The 27,110-nt window shown below is 46.0% G+C and overlaps 1 protein-coding gene across 8 annotated transcripts in view; it reads left to right on the top strand.

Moving 5' to 3' along the window:
- ERC1 (ELKS/RAB6-interacting/CAST family member 1) overlaps positions 1 to 27,110 on the top strand; it is a 1,341,708-nt gene that overhangs the window by 869,268 nt on the left and 445,330 nt on the right. For all 8 annotated transcript variants that reach the window (XR_011202236.1, XM_069228108.1, XM_069228104.1 and 5 more), the window contains one exon: positions 19,312 to 19,472. Coding sequence is in view for 7 of the 8 variants with exons in the window: in XM_069228108.1 (XP_069084209.1) it covers positions 19,312 to 19,472 (161 nt within the window). In the remaining variant the exon portion in view is untranslated. The remainder of the gene's footprint in view (positions 1 to 19,311; positions 19,473 to 27,110) is intronic.

Raw genomic sequence — 27,110 nt, 5'->3', positions numbered from 1 at the left:
ATTGGGAATCTGCTACCACTAAGGCGCTAGACTGGTAGGCCCTTAAGGCTGTCATGTGTGGGGCTTGTATGAGTGTGACATATGGAGTGCGATGCCAGCTGAAGGCCAGTTTGGAGGCGAGGACTAGTGGGGACTTGTACCCATTGGAGATGTTTATCATGTTACTGGAGGCTCAGGAAACTTTTGAGGTGGGACCAGGCCTATTCCTGCAATATACCAAACAGGAAAATGGAACACGGGAGGTCTGGGTTGGGCTCTGTCCGCCCCGCAGCCTTCTCGAGTGTTGGGAGGCCTGCTTCGATGGGGAGAGTGGGGATATGTCATTTCATTATTCTCTAAGGACGTTAGAGGTGATAAGGTGTTGCCCCAGTATGCTGCATGAGATGCGTGGCGAGTGAGTTGGGGGAGGCGGTTACGGATGCCGAATGGGCACAAGTGTGTATGTTGGTGAAGTAAGTGTTATGTAATCATAGATTCAAATTGGTACATTTCAATTATTTATATCGTACCTATGTGACCCTCAGACGCCTAAATAGAATAACTCTAGATCGGGGTGCGCGGTGTGTGAGATGTGGTGAGCTGGGTGCTAGCTTTTTGCATCTGGCCTGGTCCTATGCGGGGGTTCAGGGATACTGGGAGGCTGTAGTGCCAAAAATAGCAGAGGCGACTGGCATTGAGATTCCCTTGACCGCATTGGCTTGCCTTCTGGGAGTGGTGTCATGGCCCAGGGGACAGCAAATGCATCACAGGTGGCCCAACTGGCCTTGCTGCTGGCCTAGAGAAGAGTGGCTATTTGCTGGATGAGCACCCGGGTTCCCCCAGTGTCTGTATGGCAAAGGGATCTACTTGAATGGGGAGTGGCGGAAGAGGTACATATGCGTATTGCTCGCAGAGACAGGGAGGCCTCTGAGGCGATGTGTTGTGGGGGTCTCTTCTTAATAACTTTACAGAGAAGGATGAACACAATTCAACTGAAGGCTCTAGTGAGGGGGAGTGATGTGGGGCCCTTCTATATTTCAGCACTGTGATTCTGATGGCTGACTTCGTTATTATGTGATCCCTTCCCATGTAAGCCGACAGATGGACTTGGTTTCGGAGTACCTTGAACTGCTGGGAGCCCTGCTCGGTTGACAGTGTGACTCTGGATGTATGTACTGCCTTTTTGTTGTGTGAATATGCTGCCATGAACACAAATTTGAAATCGTCCCTCCATTGACCTATCCATATGCACTGGTTGTTATTCTTAATATGTTATTCTATTGTCAAAAATGTCAAAACCAAAAAAAAAACTAATACATTTTATGAGAATTTTTTTTTACAAAATTAAACCATAAAGATCGGTATCCGAGAATAAAAGCAGCACAATAGCAATAAACATATGGAAAAGCTAGTCCGCTACAATCTTAGAACATTTAAGTTTGGCACAACTACTTCTAGGTGGTTTATGACGCCATACGAAAGTAGATATGGTAGATTGTGATTATTTGTAAAATGATCTCAAGAAAAAAGTGGTAGCATGAAAAGGAAATAAAAGACGAGGTAAAATGACCATTTTTATGGATTGAACTCTACAGCACTAGCTTAAATGATGTGGAGACCATTTCTCAAATATGTTCCTAACTGTAGTAATAATATGATAATTACGTTTTTTGTGTGCTGGATAGTTTTAGCAAAACATATACCTAAAAATTCAAGCTACACAATACTTTATTCGTCAAATTGCCATAAAATAAGACATTTAAAACCATAAGTTAAGAAAATAAATAAATATAGCGTAGGATTAAACTGGATAAAAACACTTATAAATAATATAAATACACCACAGCTACGGGACCAGATCACAAGAGCATCCTCCAATTATCAAAAAAAACTTTTAAAGCCTAACTGTGAGACTCATAGTGTAGGACATCTAAGGCACTCAAGGTAGCTCTTGACATACTCGCCTTTTGCTTCATTCTCCACATAGTTAATAAGAAGCGAGATACAGCAAAGACTATACTTTGTCTGGTGTCTGATTTTAAAATACGCAGAGCCTCAGCATATCTCCTTACCCCAATGATCCAGTATGCTGGTACAGCCATTTCTTTCTGCCCACTCAGTAGGTTGGGAAAATGGAGGAAACATGCCCTTGTGTTTCCTCCTTTGCCCCACAAGTAAGACAAGTATGTGCAGCTGGCATGGTCACACTTCCCCATCTGTCAGTGAAAGTGGCAAGTGGGATAGTGCTATATCTGAACTATAGATACGGCTTCCTAGCTTGAGGGGGCTCAATTTCATCAAGGAACTGCTCAAATTTAAAATCATCCTTAATCAGGAGAAGTGAGTCAGTAAGTCTGCCCTAAGAGACAGACATTTGTGAGTGGCACATTATCATTTCCCTAAACCTTTCTTTTAAGATTGATTTACTGAGAGCAGAAGCACCCAAGCGGTCGTCCCACAAATTGCCACACACAATCTTTAACATACTTAATTCATGGGAGATTGGCTGAACCGACTATACTCAAAATTTCCTTTAGCCGTTCTCGGTAAGACATGAGCTCAGGTATAGACCAGATATGTTTCCAGAAAAGAACAGGCCTAGCTCCGTTCAACTCCGAAATCGGCCTAAGACCCATGTTTAACCTGAGAGGCAGCAGCAGTGTAGTAATTGGAAGTGCCAGTAACTGTCTAAAAAAAACAAGTTTACCCTGATCCTTATGGCCCCAGAGCTCTACTCCATAAAGAGCAGAACCTAGTGCCTGCTGTTTATAAATATTAATCGCTTGGGACCGAGGCCGAAAAGATGACATCTGTAGTATTCTGTTTAGGACCCCAGTTTTTGCAGCAATTTTAGCCTACACTTATCTGTGTGGCATTGCCAATCTAAATGCTCTGTGAGCGTTATCCTGAGATAGTCAAATACATTCACATGCTCCAGAGGAACTCCCTGTAACCTGGGATTAGGTCTTGTAGTAGGGCAGGGATTGAGAACCATGTACTTTCTTTGCTACATTTATTTCTAGTCCCCTCGGATTATGAAATTCCTCAAAGCAGTTTAGGATTTTCTGCACCCATTGGGGAATTTGATAACGATAAAGTGTCATCTGCAGACATCAAGGCCGAAGCCTTAACATTAGCCAGACAAGGGGCATCTCCATCACATTGTGTCAAGAACAGAATTAAGTCATTAACATGAAGTGTAACGAGGTTAGGGGCTAAAACACAGCTCTTTCTCACTCCTCTACTGACCAGAAACGGTTCTGTCATTTCACTGATTTGGCCACATCTGACTTGTGCAAAGTTATTACTGTGTAGCTTTTTAATAATAATCAAAAGGTTGCGAGAAACCCCCTTATCTTCCAAGACCGGCCATAACGTTGCCCTAGGAACCAGATCAAATGCCTATCCTCTGTGAACAAATACGAAATAGTTGTCCACCCCTCAAGACCATGGTTTTCCAAAAAATTAACTGTAGTCTGAAGACTTTGTTCACTGTGCTGGTTCTTTTCTGAAAGCCCGCCTGCACAGGGAAAAGAACTTCCTTCTCACCCATCCAGGCCGAAAGTCTGTTAATCAGTTTTTGCATGCAGACTGATTGGCCGATCAGGTCTTTAGAGGGCCCTTTCTTGTGCATTGGAACTATCTAGGCCCCTGCCCATGCTGCTTGAATGGTAGCCCCTAACAAAATTAAATTGAAGAGTGTTGTGAGGTAAGGGCTCCAGACATTGGGTTCACCCAAGAACAGGTCCCCCGGAATTTTGTCAAGTCCTGGGGCTTTGTTTGGGACTATTTTACAGATTGCAGATTTCACTTCAGTCAGGGAGATCAAAGCTAACTCGCCTAAGACCCTTTCACTGCTCCCTGCAGCATGATTTGTTGCTTCCCCTATAGGTGTGGGAGTGCCCTCTCCATCAATCTCAGAGTATAGAGCGGAAAAGTGGGCTGCCCAATCTACAGCAGGGACATTCACCTCAATCTGACTGAAACCTTCCTTACTTTCCGATGCAACCAAGTTCCAAAAAACACGCGTATCGCCCACCCTCACAGCATTGAGCAAGTTCTCCCATTTCTTCATATCCAACTCTCGTTGGCAATTCTAATAGACCCTTTTAGGCCTCCCTTTCCTCCCCTAATGGCCCATTTATCCTGCTGTTTTATATCAGACATAAGGGCACTCCTAGCCATCTCACAGGCTTTATTATACTGAGATTGGCAGGGATTCCTCGTTACTGACCTTCTTGTTATCTCATAAAAGTGATCTGTTAACCGAGGAAAGAGTATAATATAGATAGAACTAACTTAATCTAGATGGGTCCCCTGATCCATACTCCAAAGCCTGGAGCTCACCTATCCTGCATGCAACAAATTGATAAACCACCCCCAGCTGCTTTTCAGAGCTGGCCATAGTAGGCCATTTTACTCCCTGTCTATTACCGGTCATCTGCAACCTACTGACCCTCCCATGACACCCCCCCCCCCCCCAATCCCCCCCCCCCCCCGGGAGCTCAACATCTAATACCAGTGCACTAAGATTACTGTCACTCCTGTCCAATACTGCCATGTCCCTTATGAATGGCCTACATCTACCAAGATGTAGTCAATAAGACTACTACCAGGCACTCGATTAAAAGTGTGCTTCCCTTCCTTGTCTGATGGAGTCCTACCATTCCCAGAACGAACGCAAACCTTGATTCAGTGTTAGTGCTTTCAATTGAAGTGCCAGCGTAGTCCACCTCCCTATCAGTGAAATCCCTAAATTGGAGATAGACCAAGCACAGTCCTCTTCCCGGGTAAGTGGGATTGCACTGGCATCCAGGGGCTCAAATTTGCAGTTAAAATCCCCACCCACAAGCTTTAACACTCCCACCAGGGCTTATGCCATATGCAAGTTCAATAATTCAGTGGTTAAATAAACATAAATATAGATGTAGAAGAATGGAAAGAGTAGTAGTACACAAAGAATATCCTGCTATCGCTATTTCTTGGACCTTGAAGTTGAGGGTGGTACTCACTCAGGTTACTAAGCGCCCTGATGGTCTACCCCTCATTGTGGTAATTGCTACTTAGCTAAAGTTAGCATACCCAGAGCAAAAAGCCATCTTTGTAGACGATGTTTCTTGGAAGAGACAGTGTAAATCTACAAACTCAGCCATTCCAGAGATTCCATCTTAGAGGCAAGTCCAACTATGTTCCAGGATAACACTACAACATGGGTATAGGGTATTTAAACATAGGATTACCAATAGTATCAGAGCGTGGTTTCACTACCTTGGTACTGGAAGCTGGAGCTTGCAAAGGTGATATCAGAGATGCATAAACCGCTGCGGTCACCCCATCTGCTCTTAAAGCTCTCTGTGCTGTTCCATAGACATGACAATGGCCATCCAGCTCCCACACTACTTTAGCCTCAGTACTACTTAACAGTTTATCCATTTCCACCCCCAAACCCTTAACTATTACAGCAGGTGACAGCCCAGTGGGGGTAGTACCCTGTATGCAATGCCCTGGCAGCATACAAGGCCCGTGCTGGTCCAGCAATGCTATTTCTTTAGCCATATCACTCCAATTATTGAATCTAATTGCTGCCACTCCACAGCCTCCAACCCCATGCAACACAGAATTATCTATTCCAGGTGAGGCTCTGGGGGAGGTAAGTCAATCAAACCCTCTAATGTGTCAAAACTGTTACTAACTGGGACTCCAAATACACTTGGCTGCCTAGTAGGACAGGCTAGAGCAGACAAGAATGCCGACCAGTTTGGTGACTGGGTTTGTAAAAATAGCCCAGAGCCAACAACTCAATTGGAGAATCTCTTTTCGGGCCAATATAATGAGCAAATAGGCTTTTGCCTAACAGAGGGGTTATGAAGTTGACCACTATGCAATCACCCTGGCGATCCACAGGCCCTGACTCCAACCAGCCCACCCTTTAAGTCAATAAAATATCATTTACCATAGAAAGAGGGAAGTTCCTGTGGCGAGCCAGTCAATTTAGGCATGTATTGGTAAGCTCTTCCTGGCCCTCCCTCTGTTTTCACATAGCCGAGGAACACCTGATAAAATTAGTACATATGGGCAAGGTGCCGACGGAAGGTCTATGACAGGTTGTTTTTGGTAGAGGTTGTATGCATGTACCAACGGCCGGTTCAAACCTCCAATCTCTGTCGTACAGCTTGCTGTACTTCCAGTCTCATTAGCAACAGAGCCAATACTTTGCAAACAGCAAACCTCAGTATGGGCAACATTAATAGAATTGGCAGCTTCAAGCTGGCATACCGGTCTCACACCTAGTGGAACAATTAAACCTTCTGGAGCCGTTCTGTTCATATAGTTGGCATTAGCTTCATGCAAAACCCCTTGGGCAATATTAGAGGATTTGGATGGCTGACTCTGAATTTGTTTAATATCACCAATCCCATTTTCTATAACTCCCAGCCGTTTCAGAATCAAAGACAGTTCAGTTTGCACCATGACTTTAATCTTCTCAGTACAAGTCTCCAATAAATCATTTGCCCAAGGTGGAATGGATACAGCCTCCCCCTGGCCCCGGCTAATAAAATCCTCAGAAGCACAAAATTGTTGGTGACTGTCTACACAGAAACTAGTTTTGGCTGGGACCAGTCGTCTAGATTGTTTGGTGTTTCTAGCTGCTCCCAAGTGGTCTTTTGGGCAGGCCCCAGGAGTAAAGGGGTGTAGGAAGTTGGCTCTGTATGTACTATTTCACAGTAAGAAATAGCATGCACAGAGTCCAAGGGTTCCCCTTAGAGGTAAGATAGTGGCAAAAAGAGATCATTCTAATGCTCTATGTTGTGGTAGTGTGGTCGAGCAGTAGGCTTATCAGAGGGTAGTGTTAAGCATTTATTGTACACACACAGGCAATAAATGGGGAACACACACTCAAAGACAATTCCAGGCCAATAGGTTTTTATATAGAAAAATATATTTTCTTAGTTTATTTTAAGAACCACAGGTTCAAGATTTACAAACAAGACTTTAAATGAAAGGTATTTCACTTAGGAACTTTAGGAACTTTGAATTAGCAAAATAGCATATACAGTTTTCACACAAATGGCAATAAGCTATTTTAAAACTGGACACAGTGCAATTGTCAACAGTTCCTGGGGGAGGTAAGTGTTTGTTAGTTTTGCAGGTAAGTAAACCACCTACAGGGTTCAAAGTTGGGTCCAAGGTAGCCCACGTTGGGGGTTCAGGGCAACCCCAAAGTTACCACACCAGCAGCTCAGGGCCGGTCAGGTGCAGAGGTCAAAGTGGTGCCCAAAACGCATAGGCTTCAATGGAGAAGGGGGTGCCCCGGTTCCAGTCTGCCAGCAGGTAAGTATCCGCGTCTTCGGAGGGCAGACCAGGGGGGTTTGTAGGGCACCGGGGGGGACACAAGTCAGCACAAAAAGTACACCCTGAGCGGCACGGGCGGCCAGGTGCAATAGTCATCAGGTTTGCAATGTAGTTCAATGGGAGACCCAGGGGTCTCTTCAGCGATACAGGCAAGGGGGGGCCCTCGCGGTAGCCACCACCTAGACAAGGGAGAGGGCCACCTGGGGGTCGCTCCTGCACTGGAGGTCGGATCCTTCAGGTCCTGGGGGCTGCGGGTGCAGTGTCCTTACCAGGCATCGGGTTCTTAGAAGCAGGCAGTCGCGGTCAGGGGGAGCTTTTGGATTCCCTCTGCAGGCGTCGCTGTAGGGGCTCAGGGGGGTCAACTCTGGCTACTCACGGGCTCGCAGTCGCCGGGGAGTCCTCCCTGTAGTGTTGGTTCTCCACAAGTCGAGTCGGGGGCGTCGGGTGCAGAGTGCCAAGTCTCAACCTTCCAGCAGGAAACGTGTTGTTTTCAAAAGTTGCTTCTTTGTTGCAAAGTTGCAGTCTTTGTGGAACAGGGCCGCTGTCCTCGGGAGATCTTGATCCTTTTAGATGCAGGGTAGTCCTCTGAGGCTTCAGAGGTCGCTGGACCCTGTGGAACGCGTCGCTGTTGCAGTTTTTCTCGAAGTGGGGAGACAGGCTGGTAGAGCTGGGGCCAAAGCAGTTGGTGTCTCCGTCTTCTCTGCAGGGCTTTCAGGTCAGCAGTCCTTCTTCGTCTTAGGTTGCAGGAATCTAGTTTCCTAGGTTCTGGGGAGCCCCTAAATACTGAATTTAGGGGTGTGTTTATGTCTGGGAGGGCAGTAGCCAATGGCTACTGTCCTTGAGGGTGGCTACACCCTCTTTGTGCCTCCTCCCTGAGGGGAGGGGGGGCACATCCCTATCCCTATTCCTATTGGGGGAATCCTCCAAAATCAAGATGGAGGATTTCTAAAGGCAGGGGTCACCTCAGCTCAGGACACCTTAGGGGCTGTCCTGACTGGTGGGTGACTCCTCCTTGTTTTTCTCATTATCTCCCTTGGACTTGCCGCCAAAAGTGGGGGCTGTGTCCAGGGGGCGGGCATCTCCACTAGCTGGAGTGCCCTGGGGCATTGTAACACGAAGCCTGAGCCTTTGAGGCTCACTGCTAGGTGTTACAGTTCCTGCAGGGGGGGAGGTGTGAAGCACCTCCACCCAGAGCAGGCTTTGTTTCTGTCCTCAGAGAGCACAAAGGCTCTCACCACATGGGGTCAGAAACTCGTCTCTCAGCAGCAGGCTGGCACAGACCAGTCAGTCCTGCACTGAACAATTGGGTAAAATACAGGGGGCATCTCTAAGATGCCCTCTGTGTGCATTTTTTAATAAATCCAACACTGGCATCAGTGTGGGTTTATTATTCTGAGAAGTTTGATACCAAACTTCCCAGTATTCAGTGTAGCCATTATGGATCTGTGGAGTTCATTTTTGACAGACTCCCGGACCATATACTCTTATGGTTACCCTGCACTTCCAATGTCTTAGGTTTTGCTTAGACACTGTAGGGGCATAGTGCTCATGCACCTATGCCCTCACCTGTGGTATAGTGCACCCTGCCTTAGAGCTGTAAGGCCTGCTAGAGGGGTGACTTACCTATGCCATAGGCAGTGTGAGGTTGGCATGGCACCCTGAGGGGAGTGCCATGTCGACTTAGTCATTTTCTCCCCACCAGCACACACAAGCTGGCAAGCAGTGTGTCTGTGCTGAGTGAGGGGTCCCTAGGGTGGCATAAGACATGCTGCAGCCCTTAGAGACCTTCCCTGGCATCAGGGCCCTTCGTACCAGGGGTACCAGTTACAAGGGACTTACCTGGGTGCCTGGGTTGTGCCAATTGTGGAGACAATGGTACATTTTAGGTCAAAGAACACTGGTGCTGGGGCCTGGTTAGCAGGGTCCCAGCACACTTCTCAGTCAAGTCAGCATCAGTATCAGGCAAAAAGTGGGGGGTAACTGCAACAGGGAGCCATTTCCTTACAGGGGGCCTGCATTTGAACTTGGTACTTGCACTAGGCTGGTAGCATTGCTGTGAGCACCAGCAGGTATATTTCCTATGGTAATTACACTATTGGAACAATTAATAAGAGAGACCTCGATGAACATAGGAGGACCAGCACCAAAGGACAACCTCCTCTCCGTTTAGAGCAATTTCAGTAGAAATAATTCCAACCGCCCGCTACAACATCTTATCAATACTCGTTGGTTGAGGGGTCAAGGCAAATGGGCTTTCTGGAACTTTTTTCTTGCCCGTAATGCATAATAGATTACCACCCAGGCATCCTAGCAGGTGACAGATGATGGGGTGAGAAAAAGTCAAATAGATACCACCCTAAGAACTAAGGGTCACTACAGAAAACTGCTAAACCGTAGTCACTCAGATTGGGCAGATCAGCAAACAACGCAACACTCACCCCAAGAAGTCTGCATCAGAGGGTGAACCCAGCCCAGCCTCATCCGGCTGCAGACGGTCCCCGGGCGCATCCTGCACCTGCGGGGCCTTGTGGTGCTTTTAGCAGGTTGTCAGTCCAGGACCCTCCTCCCTACAGCAGTGGTGACCCTGGGGGATGTAGTCTCATCGAGGGGCAGCAGCAAAGAGTCCAAAGTGCACAAAATCACTACCCAAATATTCAAGTTTGTTTGATTTTGTGGGGATGAATCACAGTTGGTGTACAGTGAACGTTTAACTGGAAAAATTATATTTTAGTTAAATTGAGATTGTACCTTGAAACTAGTGAATGGTCCTTAATTATATTCAGTATAGCAGGATTGGATATAAACAGTAACACATCATTAGCTTATACAGACGTTTTAACAGCGTTAAACAGTGTTTCCAATATTAATGCCTGTATAAAGTTAGGAAGATCGGAGGATATTTCAGAGTGCTTCAGCCGCTAATAGAACAAGCATTTGTAATGCAATAGGTCTCGCATTTGCGAGAGTTACAGTTATTGGCATTGTAAATGCATAATTGGACTTTTTGGTCCAATACTGCCCATTGCGTTATGTAAATCATGAAAGTGTCATCGCGCATCACTGCAGCCCGGCATATGTTGTTAGCTGCACAATTCCCACATTGTGCCCAAGAGTCTGCAGTAAAGAAGCAGCTATACTGAGCCAGTGTGTGCACTCATTGGTTCACGATCCCAGGCTAGAGCCGGAGAATCTCTGAAAAGCAAACTGCCTGCCTTTGGGAGTAGAGCAGACAACTTTTAAAAAACTAGTCCAGAAACCATGTGTAAAACATGGTTGCTGCATATATTAACAGTAGTTGGCCGGTGCTCTTGAGGAGGGCTAAACCCCGTAAAAGGTATGACGTATGCATGCCTTGGGCAAATGAAATCAAGGGAATTTTAAAAGGCAAGCCCGCAAATGAAAAGTAATGGGCGTGAAGTGGGTGTGGTTAAAGCCCACAGAATCGATGACAACAGGTCTGAAGCGCTTGCATGCTCGACCTAAAAAGGAGGGGGCAAGAGGACATCATTGCCTAATACCTCTGAATACTTGAAAAGCATCTGAAGAACAACAACCATTAACGTACATTTTTGCAGAGGAGGCATTAACCATGGCAATTAAGTTGGGACCAAAATTACAGCAAGACATAACCATAAAAAAACTTCTAATTATATTTTTCCCACATTCCAATGCCAACAGAACCGAAGGTGGGTGAGAATTGGAAATCGAAGATAAAGCATGACCGATAATCCTAGTATTGTGAGCTGAAAGATGGCTTTTCATAAAGCCCATTTGATTTGGATGAATCAAGTACCTTAGAAAGTCTATTAGTGAGAATCTCTGCATATATTTTGCATTTGTGATTTATTAAAGAAATAGATCTATAATTTGAAACAGTAAGATCATTATCTTGTTTGGTGAAAACCACAATGAGTACACCATAAAGGAGCCTTGACTTTATGAGGAACGCCATGAAAAAGTGACAATAAATATGAGGCATTTGTACCGAAAATTCTTTGTAGAATTAAGCAGGAATGCCACCTGTGCCAGGAGTTTTCCCAGAATTGAGTGAAGTTATAGACAAAGCTATATCATTTAATGAAATGGAGATTCAAGCATTAGTTTGTTGTCAAACGATAAAGAAGGCATGTGGCATTTTGATAAGAAATTATCTCAAACATTTGGTTCAAGAACAGCATATCTATTATATGGAGTAATATCTTTGAAATTCTGCTTCTTTATACTTATTATATGAATTTGTTTCTTATCATTTGTGATGTGTAGGTAATTGGCAAGTAATCTCCCTGATCTATTGGTCTGAAAGTGGAGCTTAGTTGTATTAATTGATAGTTGTAGGTCAGCTCTTTTGCGTAGTAATGAATTGTATTAATCTAGGTTTATACCAGTGTTTTATATTTAAGATTAGTAGAGGAGATATAAAGTCTTCCATATTTAGAGATGTTTCTCCTAGAAGTAAATTGTTTATTGTCATATTCCATAGTGAAAATAGCTGCACCTGTTATGGATGGCTTTGAGGGCATCTCATCTGACAATATGAGATGTACCTATTTCATGATTAACCAAGAATATTGAGAAATGGCATCTAGAATTTTAGATCTAGTGGTCTCATTAAGAATAGTTGTCTGCATTCATCCTCCAATGTGGTAGAGGGGTAGAATAATAATCTAGTTTAATATAGACTGATATCATGGCATGATCCAAGATATCTATTTGATGAATTTTAGGTTGAGAACCTATGTGGAATAAATTTCTGGAGGTAAGTAAATAGTCAGTTCTGGAGAGTGAAGAGTTGGGATTGGAGTAGAAAGAAAATTCCTGCTGAGTATGGAAGTGTAATGTCCAGGGGGCGGAGCCAACTGCCGAAGATGTTGGTCGCATAACGGCAGAGCTCCAGCACGACCTGCAGCGATCCTGCTGCATAGAAACCCCAGCCGGGGGGGGTGGAGGATTGAGCCCCCCAGCTAAGCTAAGAGCTGGGCCCTCAGGGGAGTAAACAACGCCTTGAAGGCACTCCCGATTGCTCGGTACGACCTGGGCGGTTGGACAGGACCGACGCAAGGGAATCCCCAAGATGGCAGCCGTGCAGGGTTGAATTCACCGCGCGCCGCGAAAGAAGAGAGCCGGCTGGGCCGGTGATGCCAGGACCCCTCTACTGGCAGTGTTGGAGGACGGGGGCAGCCCGCGACAGGAAGGAGGGAGGTCGCGGGTACCCCCAGGGCTGCCGAGAGAAAGAACAGGCAGCTGCTCACGAGCACGGACTCTGAGCAAGCTGCGCGGAGGCCGCAGGAGAGAAGTGGTGACTTCGGGCCCCTCCCCAGGTGGTAACAGCTGGCGAAGGAGGCCCGCGGCTAGAAGTTCCAGATGGCCCTGAAGACAAGGTGCGGGGGGGGGTCGGGCATAGATTGGAGCTCTGCCCCCCAGCGCTGAGGGACAGGAGGAGACCAGAGCGGCCTTTGCACCTGGACCTTCACACCCCTGCTGGGCCAGGCAAGGAGGGAGGACCTGGTTTGGGGGAGGCAGGCAAACCCCCGAGGGAGAAGCGGAAATAGAGGTCACCTGCGGTGGTGGCGCCCAAGTGACGGTGGATGCAGGGGGGAACACTGTTGCCCTGCTAACGCCTAGAGAAACTGCTGAAGAGGCCAGACCCCCACTTAGTGTAAGGGAGTGAGGTCCGCTACCCCAACTAAGATCCCTACATGTGTTAGCGAATCAAGTGGTCCCCATAGTCGCAAAGGGGTGGAAGAGGACGGGCTCCTTTTGGACCACGCTGTGAATTTGCACCCTGAAGAGGGGCGAAGGCGCAGTTGCATAGGGTGGTTGGGGTGGGCCCGGGCAAGGGGGCTAATGTAGGTGACAAGGGGCCCCCACTCCGACTGCCCCGCCAGGTGGCTCTCCTGAAGGCTGAAAGTCTACCCACAAAGCCCTCCAATAGGGAAACAACGCCTCAAACCACAGGCACAGAGACCATTTAGCCCTGACAGCGCTCAGGGTGTGTGGGAGTCAACCCCAGACCAGTTTGCACATGCACCCCAGTGCAAGCTGCTCTCCAAAAGATATTAGAAGCGATTGAGGACTCCAAAAATGCCCATAGACAAGAGATCGGGAAGGTGGCTGCAGAGCTGGGCCACCTGCGGGCAGACCATCAAAAGCTAGTGGACAGGGTGAAAACTATGGAGAAAGAGGTGACAAGTCTGGGAATCCAAAAGAGGTCACAGGAGACGCAGACAGCCCACTTCACGGACAGAGTGCAGAGACTAGAATACCGAGCCGAGGATGCCGAGGGCTGCAGCTGCCGCAACAACGTTCGTGTAGTGGGGCTACCGGAAGGGGCCAAAGGTACTGACATGGTGGGTTTCCTGGAGCCCTGGATGAAGTCAGTTATTGGCGAACAACAGTTTACCACCTTTTTTGCATTGTAGAGAGAACACAGGGTGCCCCTAGGCCCCCGGTGCCGAGTAGGCCTCTCAGACCAGTGGTGGCAAAACTGCTACACTACAGGGATCAAGACATTCTGTTACAGAGAGCAAGGGAGGCGGGCCCTTTTACTGTCTGACTGGATTTGTGGCTGGAAAATACAGGCAGTACCAGCATGAGAGTTCTTGAAAGAATGGCACCTTAATGATGCGGAAAAGGTACAAAGAGACTAACAGGAACAACAGCACCCTAAGCTCCAGGAAACATTCACTACAGTGTTTTTATTATTTCTTTGTCATTGTTAATAGTGAAAGATGCTGGTAAGCGGTAGCTAAAGCGCAATGTCCATAGTTTGTTGCACATGTCGCCGGGTCTCCCAGGGGAGTTAACAGGCTTTCCCAGATGATTTTCTCATATTAATGCAACTTTGATCTCTAAGGCTCCACAGACATTAGGAAGATGTAAACAGTGATTTATATGGAAGCTGCAAGTGATGTGATCATTCTTTAGCCAATGGTGATGTGCAGAATGCTGTTCTCAGAATAGTGGTAAGACAGAATATTATTCTTGTAAGGGGAACAGAATGATTTTTTAGCCAGTTGTCCTATTGTCTCTAAGGGGAAAGAAATAAATGTCATCCTATAGGTGAGGACCAGCATCAGCATGACAACTTGCTGTGCTTAGAATGTGCTGCTGCAGAAATAAGGAATTGTTCTTTGTGAAAGTTATGTTTGTTGGCTTAGTTTACTCACTATTACTTCTTTTAGTTATTGATGACAGATAAGAATGTCAGGGTAGAGACACGTTAAAGATGATGGCGATCTGACATTTAAAACACGGAGTAGCTGGAAGAGCGTACCTTTTTAGCTTACCCAAAATGTTTTTTATTTCTGAATTCTTAAGAGCCTTCCCTAAAAGACAGAACCTTTAACAATACTCCCATTTACTATAGATTCTCACAATGCACTAATAATCATATTCCACTCTATGGAATAGTGCCAAAATCTATGCCAATTGCAGATGCTAATTATTGATGGCTGAGAGTAAGCAAGCTAAAATCTACAATAGTATAAACAATTTGCTAGTAGATCTTAGCAAGGACTCATTGTACTGAGAGGAGTTCAGTTCAAGATGAAGGAATAATAATGACCTTAGCCTTTTGCTTTGTGGTCCATCATCTGGGAGTACTTCTCTTTGAGATATATCTCTCAAACCATTTGGAGCAGCAGGCTGCTTTGATAATCTAAATGTTGGAAAATGCACTGTAGACTTCCAAGTCGACTACAGTACTTTTCTGTGGTTTCTCCCTCACAATCTATTTTGGAATTGGCACATGCTCAATAAGACTAATAGAGGAAGGAATCCGACATTCCTAAGTAACTATGTAGTACATGTGTTTGAAGTCAGTGGCATCCCATTTAACACTGATGGGTGTTTTTCTGTCACTCCAGGAGACTTCGGTGTCTGCAGAGCTTATGGATATTTACTGGAGGCAAGTAATAGTTGATTAGTTTAGGTGGTGATTCAAAACCATCCTGAACTACTTCCCCCATTACCACCTGTATATTTTAATATTGAAATGTATTTTAATGTTGAGAGTGAAACTATGTGAAAATATGACAGCAAGCTTCAATGTCAATCAATCAGTCAGGGATTTGTAAAGCGCACTACTCACCCGTGAGGGTCTCAAGGCGCTGTCAATTTCTACACAAACCAGCACAGTTGAAGCTTACCTGTGATATCATTGGACTAGCCAGGCCCTTTTAGCGAACCAGTACCTAATAATAGCTCTACTACTGCAGCTGGCTCAAACTTTAAATGCCCTCTTCTGGAAAGAAATCATTGTGTCAGATCAGCAAAGTCACTGCGATGGCAACTTGTAGGTCCTTATAAATTAAGTATTCAGTGCCCAAGGTTTACCATGGAGGCATACGTATTCTCTCTATGTACACGCCACAAGAACATTATTGTGACAGCTGCTAGAGACAAGCTGAAGATGATCACTTTATTCTTCTGCTGAAAAATGCAGACTCCTAGTGACGATGGCTCAATACAGTCTCTACTTCTAATGTTGATGAACTATGGATCACTCTGACGTACTTGAGAGCATTTCTTGTTTCTTTTGTCCTTTTAGGGACTTGCATAAAAGTTACATGGCATGGGTCTTGCATGGAAAGAAACCCATTAGATGTAACCCATTGTTTCTCGCACTTATGGTGTGCCCTCTTCTTTGCAATTCTAAACCTGAGAAGTGAGAACTCAAAATGTCTACTAGTATTTCTACAAAGAAACTGTTCGGAAAAGTAAAGCCCCAGCAGCCAGTGTGTCTTTATCCAAGAGGATTTTTGCCACCCAGATTGGCGATTGTCTTCACTGGAGATATCCTGGATAGGCCATACTTTGATCAAGTTCTCCAGCTAGTTCAACCCGCACACCAGCATTATCCAGGTCAGCAATGATGTAGTCCAAGGAGCTTACACAAATATTTTTGTTCTTAGCTTCCCATTGTGAGGAATGCAATTTTCAGTTAAAGTTAATGGTCAAGATTATTCTATAGACCCTGAAATACTGTGATAGTAACACGAATTACCAGTTAGTTGTATGATTTAGGAAAGCAGGTTTAGAATTTTGTAAACACCGTGTCTGTGTTAGTAAATTTCCTCTAAATGTGGCAAGTTGAATTCATTACGAAGGATTGTATGCATTATTTTAAGCAAGTTAAAATTAATCAAGACAATATATGGTGCAGAGGAGTGAACACAGTTATGATAAAGACACCATAAAACCAAGGTTTGTTTTGAAGCATAAATCATACTCTCCAATGCAATTAGTTTGCTACACCATGTGTCTACCGAGTATAATTTGTCCAAAGAGTAGAATGGTGAATCCTAAACCAGGTTCTTAATCATTTTGGGTCAAAGTATTTTGAGGAGCGTTCATCTAGACCAGAAATATGTACTTGTTTTCATTCATATGGCCGGAGCACAGCATACCCACTATTGTAGCGAAATGGTAAGAAAAGAAAGCTCAGACAGTAGTCACGTGCAAAATGTATTTTAAGATTTTTTTTCCACAAACGTGACATGCCTCAACATACCTATTCTGCTAGTGTCTGCAGATTGTAGACAATCATTCACCGTAAGGGATTTGACTTATGAATTACTTTGTGGATGTTGCTCGTAATTGGATTGCAGTTTCCCCAAAGGGCACTAAAGAGATGACATAATATATCCTATCAGCGACTGATGCTTCCCCACAACACAGAGATCTCTCTGTTTTCCACCATTTCTTCTGCTCCAACAGGTATGGCTGTATTAAGAAATGCTCCCCAAATGCCCACTGTCACCTGCTGCAAATTGCCTTTTTTGGGAAGCATTTCATTGCACAAGTGCAACTGAGGGTTTCTGCCCAAACAAATATGGTTATAAATGTGCACAGATGTTCCTCTTTAGCCAGCATCTCACTATTCATGAAGCTCATTCCGGGATCCCTAGATCAACATATTTCGGGTTGCTCACTTATTCAGAGTTTCTACCATTAAAGAAGAAAGCTTCTTTATTGTGCCTTTTACCCGATTATGCACTAAGTTAAATGTGATTTTCAGCATTCCCAAACTGGGTTCCAAAAAGAGCATCATTCTCTATTTATCATCTCTGGAGTTGGAGATTTACAAGAGATTGGGCTCTCTTCTAGAATTATTTCTTTAGGTTGGGATTGAAAGGCAATATTGATATGTTTGTCCTTGGGAAGCTATGTTGTTGATTCTCAAAATGAAGCTTCTATTTTAAATCACCAAATCCAGACAGCTCACGCATGCTGCACGTTCTGTTCTCTTTGCCACTTGAAAAAGGATATTTCTGCAATGGCTTTTGCTTATTCACCACTCTACCTGGATAAGGCAATGATGTCATGGAGTACCTTGTGGGATTTGTTTATTAACCATCGGGTCCTCAGCATTAAAGATGATAAATAATGATAAAAAACATGTTTTAATGTGCGTCATGTCACTCTGTTCGAAACACTGTGTGATACTAAATATTGACATGTTATGTGGGAGCATTTGCCTGGGTGGGAAAAATACAATATTTGTAATTCCAAATTGTCAGTATAAGCTCAAGCCACTGATGTATAGTTCTTTGAAATGGTGTTTCTTTGAAGACTAATCCAGTGCTGTGAAGATCAGAACAGTAACCAACCACTCACACAGTAGCCGTGTGTCTTTTCTGTCTACATAATGTGTTCCCTTAATTTAATGCTCTTTATGTGCAACTACTCGAAAAAACTGTAACAAGCGTAGTAGAGTCACGATGTATATTCCATAAATGGAAAGAGGTGCATGGGAAAGCAATCTGAAAAGCTAAGAGAGGATTCCTCAGACCTAGAATTCCTAAACTGCAACACATTTTCCCCTTTCATCTGTTGAAGTGGTTGGGAGTAGATGCAGCTAATAGAAAACCGAAATGTATATAGCAATTCAGAATTTCAAACTCTCTCTTCTCTCTTTTCCTTGAGGCTTTTGAACTGCTGAGAGCGGAAACCATGCAGCAACATAAGTAAACCAGAAGTTTAGCGCTTGTAATGTAAGACATTACAGACGAGGCACCTGCAATGTTAGTTCCATAAATGGCTTCTGAAAAGAGATGCAAACCTTTCTGTGGCTGGTCCTTTTAGAGAGATGGTTAGGATGCCACTTGCAGGGACTATCTAGCCTCTAGCAGATATGGCCATATTTCCCCAAACAGCAACAAACTTGCCATTTCTAGGGGAGAGAAGACAAAGGGCCTGATTACGACCTTGGTTAATGGGATACTCTGTCACAAACGTGACAGATATCCCACCTGCTATTTTACAAGTTCCATAGGTTATAATGGAACTTGTAATATGGTGGATGGGATATCCGTCACGTTTGTGACTGACTGTCCCATCCGCCAAGGTCGTAATCATGCCCAAAATGTCACACTACCTGTGGCAACAAAACCCCTGCATTGACCCTGCATCTTTTTGCAAGGGATTTTAAGTGTGATTGGAACTGCGATGCAGCCAGAGTAATTACTGGTGGCTAAAATTAATTCAAGCATTCCACTACTATTTGTTTTACTCAGTGTGATACCCTAATTGTGACTGGTATGCCTAGATGCAAGTCTGTTCTTTACTGTGCCACAGGACACAAATTCTGTCTCTTGATAAAACCTGAGCTGTCCACAAGAAGCCTTCTATGTGCCACCATTTCTGCTGGTGGGACACAAAATGTCACATTGCATTTGGCAAGCAAACCCTTGAGTGATGCAGGGCCAATGAAAGGGTTTTAATGTGATTTTTCTTTTAATCTTATCTTGGTTAAACAAAATGGTTTGAAGTTTTGACTGCCAACTGCACATAATTTCTATCTCAAGGGTGAAAATATATTGCACTGTTCCAATCACACTCATTCATTCCTCTGTCGTTACTTGTTCATTGATTCTGATCTGCAGATAAGGATTGCATTTAAATTATTCGATTGCCTATTGCAACTTTTTGTAATTGCCAGTATAACTTTGTTTTTTCCCGCCATAATATCCTGTGTAGGTGGAAGAGCTCATGATGGCGATGGAGAAAGTGAAGCAGGAACTGGAGTCAATGAAAGCAAAATTGTCCTCCACTCAGCAGTCGCTGGCTGAAAAGGAGGCCCACCTGACCAACCTTAGAGCCGAAAGGAGAAAGCACTTGGAGGAGGTGCTGGAGATGAAGTAAGAAAGAAAAGTTCATAAATATTGTTCACTCAGGTTTTCTGAGCGTTGTGTCTGAAGTCGAAGCCTAAAACTGGTGAATGCGGAAATGCTGTTTGCTATAGTGTAACATACAACAGTGTTCTAGTTACCTGGCCTAGGAGTTTGCAAGGTTTGCCAAACTGTGACGGGGTAGTGTGTGCTGTAGCAGTCTATCCCTGCTTCCGCAGGCGCATCGAAGCCCTCCCTGCCTTTCAGCTCTGCTAGTTTTTGTAAAACACATTTCCCGCTGTTAGCTCCAGCCTCAAACTGTGCCCCCTGACCAGGTCAGAGCATGTATTTTCCTTTAGTCGTTTGTTGATGCTCAAAGGGTCTTGCTCTGCCGCCCATGGCCCCACCCCATGTCCTGACCTTTGTCAGTTATCTTTCTAGGGGACGAGGCCCATTGTTCCTGCCAAATCGGCCTTTTCTAAACAACATTTAAGAGCCTCGTTCGTACAAATGGGATGGCAGGACAACTCGAGCACAGTCATCTGTAACCTATGGCTAAAATCCGCTTAGTGCTCTGGGGTCCGGCCCAGCGCTTTTCGTTGTAGTTTGTTTCCTTTATGGCACTTTCAGACCCTGGGAGAAGCTGTCAGTGGCGGCTGATGCGTTCCCGGGCCTGCTAAGTCCAGGGGGTGGGGGGGCTGCCATAGGCGCAGAGCAAGTGGTGGATGAAACGCGGCACTGAGAACAGGAAGGAGCTCAAGCTAAGAAACACCGATCGAGTTGTGGATTGTGTGCTCTTTTTGGTATTGAGTAGGCCTGGATTCAAAGTCTGCAAACAGTTGTTGCTTTCTGACTGCTGAAGCTCCCTTCGCAATGAAAAAGAATAACGAGCGAAGAACGAACTTTTACATTTGCAAAGTGGCTGCTTGCTCTTTGTTTCAGGGATAATCCGCCCTCTGTAATGTTGTTTATATTTCAATTATTTTTGTTAATCGACATAATAATAATGGAGTTGGAAGAACTCCTAAGGGAAATTATTTTTTTCCAAAAGAGAGTTCTATTAAGAGCAGCCTCTTTTTCTTCAAAAAAGAATACCTGCCCTACCCCATTCCAAGAGCATTCACCTAAGGCCCCTTGATGGCATAACCCACACCAGGTGTTTGTCTTTGGACAGGAAGCTTTCTCATTACGACAACTGTACACAGTGTAGCCAACACTGGCGGGGAGCCCTCCGTTAACATGTCATTGTGCTTTGGTATAATAGTTTCTAAATTCAGGAACAGGCCCAAAAGGTTAGCAGAGGGCTTCACAAGCTTTAACCTGTAGGGCATGGAAGCAAGCAGTTGCGTTATCTTTCATGAGTGCTGACTGTAGGTTGTCTGCAGACACTGATGGATTGAACAAGGGAACAGGCTCCTGGTTGTTGGTAAACAAGGTAAACCGCTGTATTGCGAAGAAATCATGAGTTTGTTTGGCAGCGTCACACTCCACTGGCGGCTGTTCAGTTTGATAGCGAGGGGGGAGCTCTGTCGAGGGCACAGAGTGGTTATTCCAGTAATGCTTTTGTAGACGTGGAATGTCTCTTGAAATATGGCCAATGTGTTGTTGTGGTCATTTTAGCTATCTGTGTTAAATACCTCCGGTGGATCCAGCATTCTAGATAGGTGAGCCATTTGTAAGTGGTACTTTTCTTGACGGAGGTGTATTTGATTGGAAACTTAGTTTTGCTGTGACAAATAGAGGATAATAAGCGCGTCACATAGCAGGTAGTGGAGTGAAATCGTTGTCTGTGGATAAGGTGATCAAAGCATCTGCTCCTTATGATAAGGTAGGGTATGGCTTGTTGGATTGCTTTACGCAGTTTTGAGCTGAATCAAGGTAGGCTGTTTACAGTTGAGCACTAGCTCAGTCAGTATGATTTATTTTGCTCGAACCAGCCATAAAAGCTATAAAAAACAGTAAGATACAGCATGCATTCAGTTTTTAAAAAACGCCGTTAAAAGTACAAATCAGCTATTTACAAGGAGCAAAAAGTGCATATAGCGGCGCAGCACAGAATGTATGAGCACTCCTGCCAGAGAACGTCTTGGATAACTGACAGTCGATCACAATAGCACAGTCTGATCTTGTGAGAACAAGGTCTTTGGCATCCGCTCAGCTATCTAGGGTTGGGTAGAATTGTAAGTTTTATGTTAATTTCTGTAAATGCAGGGACTTTTCTCAGTAACAATGTTGTTATTAACTTAGTCAAGCCATCCTTACCTTAGAAACTGGCATTGAGCTGTAACGGTTGTATATTGATCTGTAAGGTGAACAATATCTTTCAGTTGAGTGCGAAACCAGAACGTTTTATTTGTTAGGTGTGGATCTTTTCTTGGAAAGTCCAGTGATTTGTAGCTGGATTGTTTTGTTATTACTAGTTAGGGGAGTCATTTATTTCTTCTTTGCAGCGTTGTTCTTCAGATGAAGTGATGTATCAATTATTGAGTAAGCAGGCCACTGTGATTTGCAGACATTACCACGATGTACAGGGCATTTGGTGATGTTCTGCCTTGCTACAAAGCAGTTTTGATGTGTTTCCCTTGCATGGATGTTTGATCTTGGTGGCTGATGCAGGGGTAAAGAGGATGAATCGTTGTTTTGTGTTTTCTTTAGAGTTTCCTTGCTGCTCTTAATGTCTGCTTCCCTCCAATAAGATGTGGTTTTTAATGTACTGAAAATGCTGTTGATGTAATTGTTTCATTTTTAGGGGTAATGTATAGCTTTGTTAAAAAAACGTTTTAAGCACAATAGTGTGTTAGTTACCACTTTAGTGCATGAATTCTAGTTACAATAGAGCTTCAAATTGTCAAATCTAGCACATCTGATAGGGACGTCTAGTTGCAGATTCCCTTCTTTTGAATTTGTCCCAGGCGTCAGTCTGGATCAGGAGATTTTTCTTAAGCATTACCCCTGCAGGCTGTTAGTTGGCTTCAATCTCCTCCGTGTCAGTCATCAGCAGCGTCCGCACCGGATATGACGTTGCGGTTCATATATAGGCACCACGCCAGTGTGCTGACTTTAGATCTTTTCTTTCTGCACCAGCTAGAGCTGATCTGAAGAAAGAGATACCTCTCAGTCACATTTTGACTGGTCTTTTTCGACTTTTTGTTGGAGATTTTTGGGTGTCTACACTCCTGGTGTGTCAAGGATGTCGTCACGTAAGACCGTGTTCAAGCCTTGCAGATCCTGCCATCTGGTGATGTCCATGACGGATCCGTACCTTGTGTGCCTTTGGGTCTGGAGCGCAACCACTACCCAAAGTCATGCTACGAGTGCCAGGCCATGAATCTGAAAGCTTTAAGGGGTGCGGTCCCTAAAGCTCCTGGCAGCCCAGCTCTCAGCTCCGCGTAAGACTTGATTCCGGTTGAGAGAAAAGTCCTGGGATCTGATGCAGAGCTCCCCCTCATCATCGTCCCACTCCAAGTCTTCGGGACGATTGGGTTACTTGAGGCACAAGAAGAAGTTGAAGAAGAACAAACGTTCTTTGACTTCACCCAGTCCATTATCTGAGGAGAAAAGGGAATGGGAGCTTTGTCGCTCTAGGCCTCCATCTGCAGAGCCTGCGCCTAGGTCAGCTCCACGCCTCCCAGAGTTTCCAGGAGTTGGAGCAACTTTTGCCCAACTCAGAGAGTTTTATTAGGCCATGCGTCTTATTTTTTGGCAGTCCGACTCTGCTGGAGCGCCTTAGGGCCCGCATGGTCGGAAGGGCTCCCCTCAGTTGGATCAGAACCAGCATCGGTCTTACCACCTTGACCTTCCCCGACACCGGTTCCGACACTCTTAGCGCCACCCATGCCCACCAGCGGCGCCAACCCACTCCTCATTGCTTGCTCCCACACAGAGCCGGATCTGCGTCGATGGGGATCTTACCCCCTATGTTGGATCCTGATCTTATTCTTATGGTTTGGGGTATGGTGAGGAATGGGAGGGGTCATTGGATCCTTTAGAATACCAGCTCCAAGAACCTCTGAATTGGTGTGCAGACCTGGGTGAAGGCAGTGGCATACTTTCTCCACCTACTGTGGCTGCAGAGGAGGGGAAGAGTCCTACTTAGTGTTGGTGCAGAGAGCGGCCAAGGTCCTGGGCCTCGAGCTGCCTTCGATGACAGTTGGGACTAACCTCCTGACAGAGATGCTGCAGCCTGGGGCTTCATCCTCTGAAACCCTAGTGCCCTTTAATGAAGCCCTTACCGATGTCCTGCTGGGTATCTTGTCCAAATCCAGCACAGGGACTCCTGTGAACAGGACTATTGCCCGCTGCCATCAGCCTGCCCAAACTGACCCAGCATTCCCCATCCCACCACTGAGAGCTTGTTTATCCAAGTCTCCACATCCCAGGGCATGTTGCCTTCTGCTCCCTTGGATAGGGAATCCACGAGGCTGGACCACCTTGGGAAGACATTTTCTTCCTCCAACCTGCCATTGGGGTCCATGAACACTGCAAGCCTTTTGGGTTGTTACTTCCACACAATGTGGGATACGGTTGGGCAAGTGCTGCCACAGGTCCCGGAAGAGGCCCCTAATGTATTCTCTCAAGCAGTTGCTGACGGGAGAGACGCAGCAAAGTTCACTATCTGATGTGGAATAGCACAACGACTCACTGCTCAGAGCAGTTGCAGCGGCGGTGGCCCTGAGGCACCAAGCCTGGTTGAGGACCTCTGGCTTTTCAGAGGTTGTCCAATCCACCCTTATAGGCATGCCTTTTGATGGGATCCGTCTTTTCGGAAAAAGCAGACTCAGCATTTGAGCGCTTTAAGGGTTCTTGTGCTACCAGTCAGGTCCTTGGGCCTCACGGCTGCCCCTCGCTTCCATCAGTCTGTTTTTCCCCCCTTTCATGGCTACGGAAAGGGTGTCCCACCGCATCCGTTACTATCCAGGCAGCAGCTTCTGCGTCGTCGGAGATGTAGGATCCACCACCCTCCTGGATCAAGGAGCCAGCGGTCTGGCCAGTCCTGCGCCCCTTCCTTCTGCAGCTGCCTCCAAACCTTCCAAGTCTGATTGTCTCCCCCCCCCCCCCCCCCCCCCCCCCCCCCCCAGGCACCAGTCATAGGAACGATTCGCCATCACCTGCCTCGCTGGAATACCATCACGTCTCATAGGTGGGTTTTGCAAATAGTACCAAGGGGCTAATCCCTCCCCTTAGAGACTAGCAAGGAGGTTACGTCTCTCTCTGCCAAGGGAGCCATAGAAAGGGTCCCTGTGCCCGAAGTAGGTCGTCGTTGTTCCTCCTACTTTCTGGTGCCCAAAAAGGGCAGGGGCCTTCACCCTCGGTACCTCAAACTACAGAGGATGCGCAGCTGGGGAAATGTTGCAGTTGGTGGAAGGAGCCAGCAAAACAATGTTGCAACGCAAGGTAGTCTCGGAGTTGCAGTCCTGTCAGTTCTTGAAGAATCCAGTTGCGGTTCCAGTGGCCAGAAGTAGAAATAAACGAGGAGTCCTGGTGAAGTCTTGCAAGTCAAATCTGGGGACCCATCTGCAAGGGAGTCTCTAAATAGCCCTAAAAGGGGGTTTGGTCACCTTGCACGGTGACCACCTATCAGGAGGGGTCTCTGACATCACCTGCCTGACCCGGCCACTCAGATGCTCCCAGGAGCCTCTGACAACTTGGTTTCAAGATGGCAAAATCAAGTGGCCACTTGGAGGAGCTCTGGGCACCATCCCTGTGGTGGTGATGGACAAAGGAGTGGTCACTCCCCTTTCCTTTGCGCCACAGCAGGGACCAGGAGTTCATGCAATGAGGGCTCCATATGTGCCCTTCACAGCAAACCTGTGGCTTGGGGAAGCTACCCCTCCCTAACCTTGTAACACCTATTCCCAAGGGGAAATCCTCTGTTCCTCATTCCCCTGCTTGAGCTGGTCAAGCAGCAGGAGGGCAGAAACCTGTCTGAGGGGTGGCAGCAGCTCAGGCTGCCCGGAAAACCCTAGAAGACTGGTAGGAACAATACGGGGGGGTCCTCTAAAGAGCCCCCAGAGTGCATGGAATCATAAACCAATACTGGCATTAGTATTGGGGTATGATTACGACATGTTTGATACCAAACATGACCAGGTTTCAAGTTACCGTTATGCAGCTGGATACGGGTATTGGCTTGTGTCCAGTACACTGGTAAAATGTCTTCTCCGCACTTACGAAGTCCAGTGCAATGGAACTGGAGTTTGTAGGGGCACCTCTGCTCATGCAAGGGTGCCCTCACACACAGGGACCTGCACCCTGCCCTTTGGGCTAGAAGGGCCTACCATAGGGGTGACTTAGAGTGACCTGGTGTAGTGACCTGTGGTGAAAGGGTGTATGCACCTTTTCACGCAGGCTGCAACGGCAGGCCTGCAGAACCTTTTTGCATGGGCTCCCATGGGTGGCATAATACATGCTGCAGCCCATTGGGGACCCCTGGCATCCCAATGCCTGAGTACCTAAGTACCATATACTAGGGACTTATAAGGGGACATCAGTATGCCAATTGTTGAGTGCAGAAAGGTCCTAGGCAACCAAATTTGGAGGGAGAGAGCACAATCACTGGGGTCCTGGTTAGCAGGATGCCAGTGAAAACAGTCTAAGCACACTGATAGCAGGAAAAAAGAAAGGGTAATCATGCCAAAAAGAGTGACTTTCCTACAACGTGTTCACAGGCAACATGTGGTACTGCAACAAGCTAGGCGGGGTGGGGGTCATGGACCCTTTGTCTAAAGGCTCTGCGCCTCTGGACGTGGCTAGACTAACAGGGCATTTTCTTGGTGCTTCAACATCTGGCAGGCTCTTAACGTCAGAGCGGATGAACTCAGCGACAATGCTTAGTCGATCATGAATGGTGTCTCCATCTGGATATGACGCAAGGTCTCTTCTAGATCTGTTTGCCTCCGGATAGAACGCGCAATATGAGCAGTATTGCACGTTGGATTTTCACAGATGGCACTCACTCTGCGACGCTTTCTGTCTCGAGTGGACCTCAGTCCTCCTTTGTGCCTTTCTGCCCATACCACTTCTGCCCAGAGTTCTCATGAAGATCAAGAACAACTGGGCCCAAGTAATCCTTGTGGCTCCGGAGGGGGCATGAAGAATCTAGTATCCCGAGCTATTGAGCTTGGCCATCAATCCTCCGATCAGACTGCCCCTTTGGTAGGATCTTCTGTTGCAGCAGCAGGGAAGGGTTCTTCACCCAAACCTGTCCAGTCTCCCCCTTCTTGTGTGGAGATTTAGTGGCAGCAGTTGACAGCTTCTCATCGTCTCCCAAAGTCTGCAATGTAATCTTGGCAAACCGGCGTCCCTCCACCAAAATGGTATAGGCCTGTTATTGAAATAAATTTGTGGCATGATGCACAGATGAGCCTATTGACCCCCTTTCTGCCCCTCTAGATGAGGTTTTATTGTTCATTTGTTTCTTGGCCCAGCAGGGCTCAGCTCTGGGCACTCTTAAAGGTTATTTGTCTGCAATCTCTGCTTACTTATGGTTGCCTGATCACCCTTTATTGTTTCAATCTTCTATTGTAAATAGGTTCCTTAAGGGCCTTACTCATATGTTTCCTCCGTCCCCATTCATTATGCCCCCATGGGACTTGAATTTGTTTTTCACTTTTCTGATGTGTGCTCCTCTTGACCCTCTCCACAGTTTTCCTCTTAGACTCCTCACTT

Source organism: Pleurodeles waltl, chromosome 4_1, assembly GCF_031143425.1.
Source record: "Pleurodeles waltl isolate 20211129_DDA chromosome 4_1, aPleWal1.hap1.20221129, whole genome shotgun sequence".
In the NCBI taxonomy this organism is placed as follows: Eukaryota; Metazoa; Chordata; class Amphibia; order Caudata; family Salamandridae; genus Pleurodeles; species Pleurodeles waltl.
The sequence above is the reverse complement of the archived record's forward strand: the minus strand, read 5'-3'. Positions and strand labels throughout refer to the sequence as shown.